Here is a 2,296-nt window from a genome sequence, read left to right as displayed (position 1 = left end):
CCTGGGTATCTGTGTCCTGGTTGAGTCTTCAGTTGGGTGATGGGGTGTGGGGTGGACATTTGGGGAGAAGAGAGGGCTTGGGTCAAGGCCTGGGGAAGGGGTGTCCAGAGGCTGAGCAAACTCCCTGGATGTGGGGCTCCTCAAGGTCCAGGGAGGGGGTACCCTGTGTGTGACGCCCTTCCCTGAAGGTGGTCCTGAGGTTGGGACCAGTGTGACTGACCCACGCTGACCACCTAGCAGTTCTGCCTTGCCGGGCCTGAGAGTGCTACAGCCCTGGGGGGCCATCTTGTTCTTGCAGAGCAGGTCCTGGGCAAAGCCACACTTGCAGGGTGGGAGGAGATCCTCCTCGGATTAGTCCATGCCCCACCGACCTCCCCACCCCTCAGTGGGATGTTGAGGGAGGAGCCAGGGTCCTTGCCCCGCCCCCGCGGCGGTCCTCGTCTGTTCAGGCTGGTAAGGACACAGGCTCTGTTCAGCCAAGGTGGGCACTGCAGTGGGCAGCTCTGGACCCAGGGCTGGCCGACAGAAATCAGCAACAATGGATGGACGCTGGGCAGAGGTTCTCAGTGAGAATCGGAAAGCCTGGCTTTCAACAGTTGTGGGAATCTCTGAGTGTTGCTGAGGCTTGTATGAATGTGAGTTCATGGTGACTGACAGAGTTCAAGGTGGCCCCAAGCTCCCCACGTGGTGGGGAGACAGCACTGCTGGGAAGCATTTCCAAGGGTGAGGGACAGTGGACACTGAGGCTGGCGATGACCTTAGCCACAGTCCGCTCCTGGCAACCACACTGACTGGACCCCAGTCAGACCCCCGGCTTTCCTAGAGGAGGAGACAGACCACACTGAACGGCGGATTAGAAGCTTGCTCCAGGCCCCATAGCCCGTTCATCTGCTCCCATGGGGACTGCTCATGGCCCATCATTTCCACCTCATGCACAGGAATGGCAGACCGAGCTGTGGTCCGGGGTCAGTCCAGTAGCTGCTGGCTGGAGTGGGGTTCGTGATCGCCTGTGTCCAGGAGGGGACAGGAGCCCCGGGAGTCCGGGGTGGAGAGGTGACCCCTTCGCTTCCCTGGAGAATACAGCTACAGGGCTGAGGCCTGTTGGACCGTATCTAGTCAGCAAGAGACGCCAAAGACTTTTAATAAGAGGAGAAAATACTGTTTTCTGAGAGTGATTATGTGGAGAGTGTCGACATCAGCCGAAAGTTTGGCGACTGAAGTGATGAGCCTCTTCACTGAGGAGCTCACAGCTTGTTTCTTTGACATGAGGTGGAGTTGCCCCCAGAGATGCGGGCCGTCCTTGCTGCTGGAGGCCTGTGCGTGTCCAAACCTCACTCTGTCTACAGTCCCTCTGCTGGCCTGGGGCGGGGTGTCTCAGCCCCCTGATTCACAGATGAGGGAGGGGTGCGCAGACCCCAGGGCCCGCAGGGTGTTTTGCAGGATCCAGCGCACTGGTCAGGGAGCTGAGTCTCTGAATCTGAGGGGTTAAATCACAGACGGGCACTTAAGGGACCCTGAGGCAGGGGTTCTGGGTGCTGAGGGTGACTGGGCAATGTTGGTCCAGATTTCTGGTTCTGTGCCCTCTGCCTCAGCTGTCTCTCCTCCTCCTTCTTCTCAGAGAAAACCCAAGATCACTGCCTCCCGCAAACTCCTGCTGAAGGTGAGCGGGTTCCCGGCCCTGGGGGAGACAGCTGGGGAGACAGCTGGGGAGGCAGAAGGGTGCAGGGCTCCTCTGAGACTGGGGTGGCCGGGGAGGGGGAGATGGCTGAGGAACGGAGGCACAACGGAGAGGGCCAGTGGAGCCCAGAGCCTGAGCTCTGGGCCTGGGGGGAGGCCGGACCCCTCGTGGGGACAAGGGCTGGTTTTGTTTTGGTAAGTGTTTCTCTCTCAGGCGCTCTGGGTCCTACAAGGATGGGAAATGATAAGAGGAAGGTGGAAGGGCAGTGAGGCCCAGGGTCCGAGCGCCCACGTGGTCAGATGGGTCCCAGGGTCTGGCCTCGTGAGGTGCACACACTCCGCACGTGTGGCCTCCTTGTGCCCACGTGCCTCCTCAGGGGCAGGGCCAGGGCCGGCCCAGCCTGGGGCCCACCTTCCCGTGTGGTGCTTGGATACTCATCCGGCTTGGCTCCGTCCTGTGCAGAGCCTGATGCTCGCCAAAGCCAAGGAGTGCTGGGAGCAGGAGCACGAGGAGCGCGAGGCTGAGAAGAAGCGCTACCTGGCGGAGCGCATCCCCGCGCTGCAGACCCGCGGGCTGTCGCTCAGCGCCCTGCAGGTGTGGGGGCGGGCAGGTGATGGT

General features: G+C 61.2%; 1 protein-coding gene across 1 annotated transcript in view; it reads left to right on the top strand.

Annotated features, from left to right (window-relative positions):
• The first annotated feature begins 1,537 nt into the window (after positions 1-1,537).
• The window catches only part of TNNI1 (troponin I type 1 (skeletal, slow)), a 14,823-nt gene continuing 14,064 nt past the window's right edge, over positions 1,538-2,296 (top strand). The window contains exons 1-2 of the mRNA XM_010831108.1: positions 1,538-1,660; positions 2,141-2,272. Coding sequence (XP_010829410.1) covers positions 1,553-1,660; positions 2,141-2,272 — 240 coding nt within the window. The 5' untranslated portion in view covers positions 1,538-1,552. The remainder of the gene's footprint in view (positions 1,661-2,140; positions 2,273-2,296) is intronic.

Source organism: Bison bison, unplaced genomic scaffold (assembly GCF_000754665.1).
Source record: "Bison bison bison isolate TAMUID 2011002044 unplaced genomic scaffold, Bison_UMD1.0 scf7180017864524, whole genome shotgun sequence".
Taxonomy (NCBI): Eukaryota; Metazoa; Chordata; class Mammalia; order Artiodactyla; family Bovidae; genus Bison; species Bison bison.
Note: the sequence above shows the minus strand (reverse complement) of the source record. Positions and strands in the feature narration are given on the sequence as shown.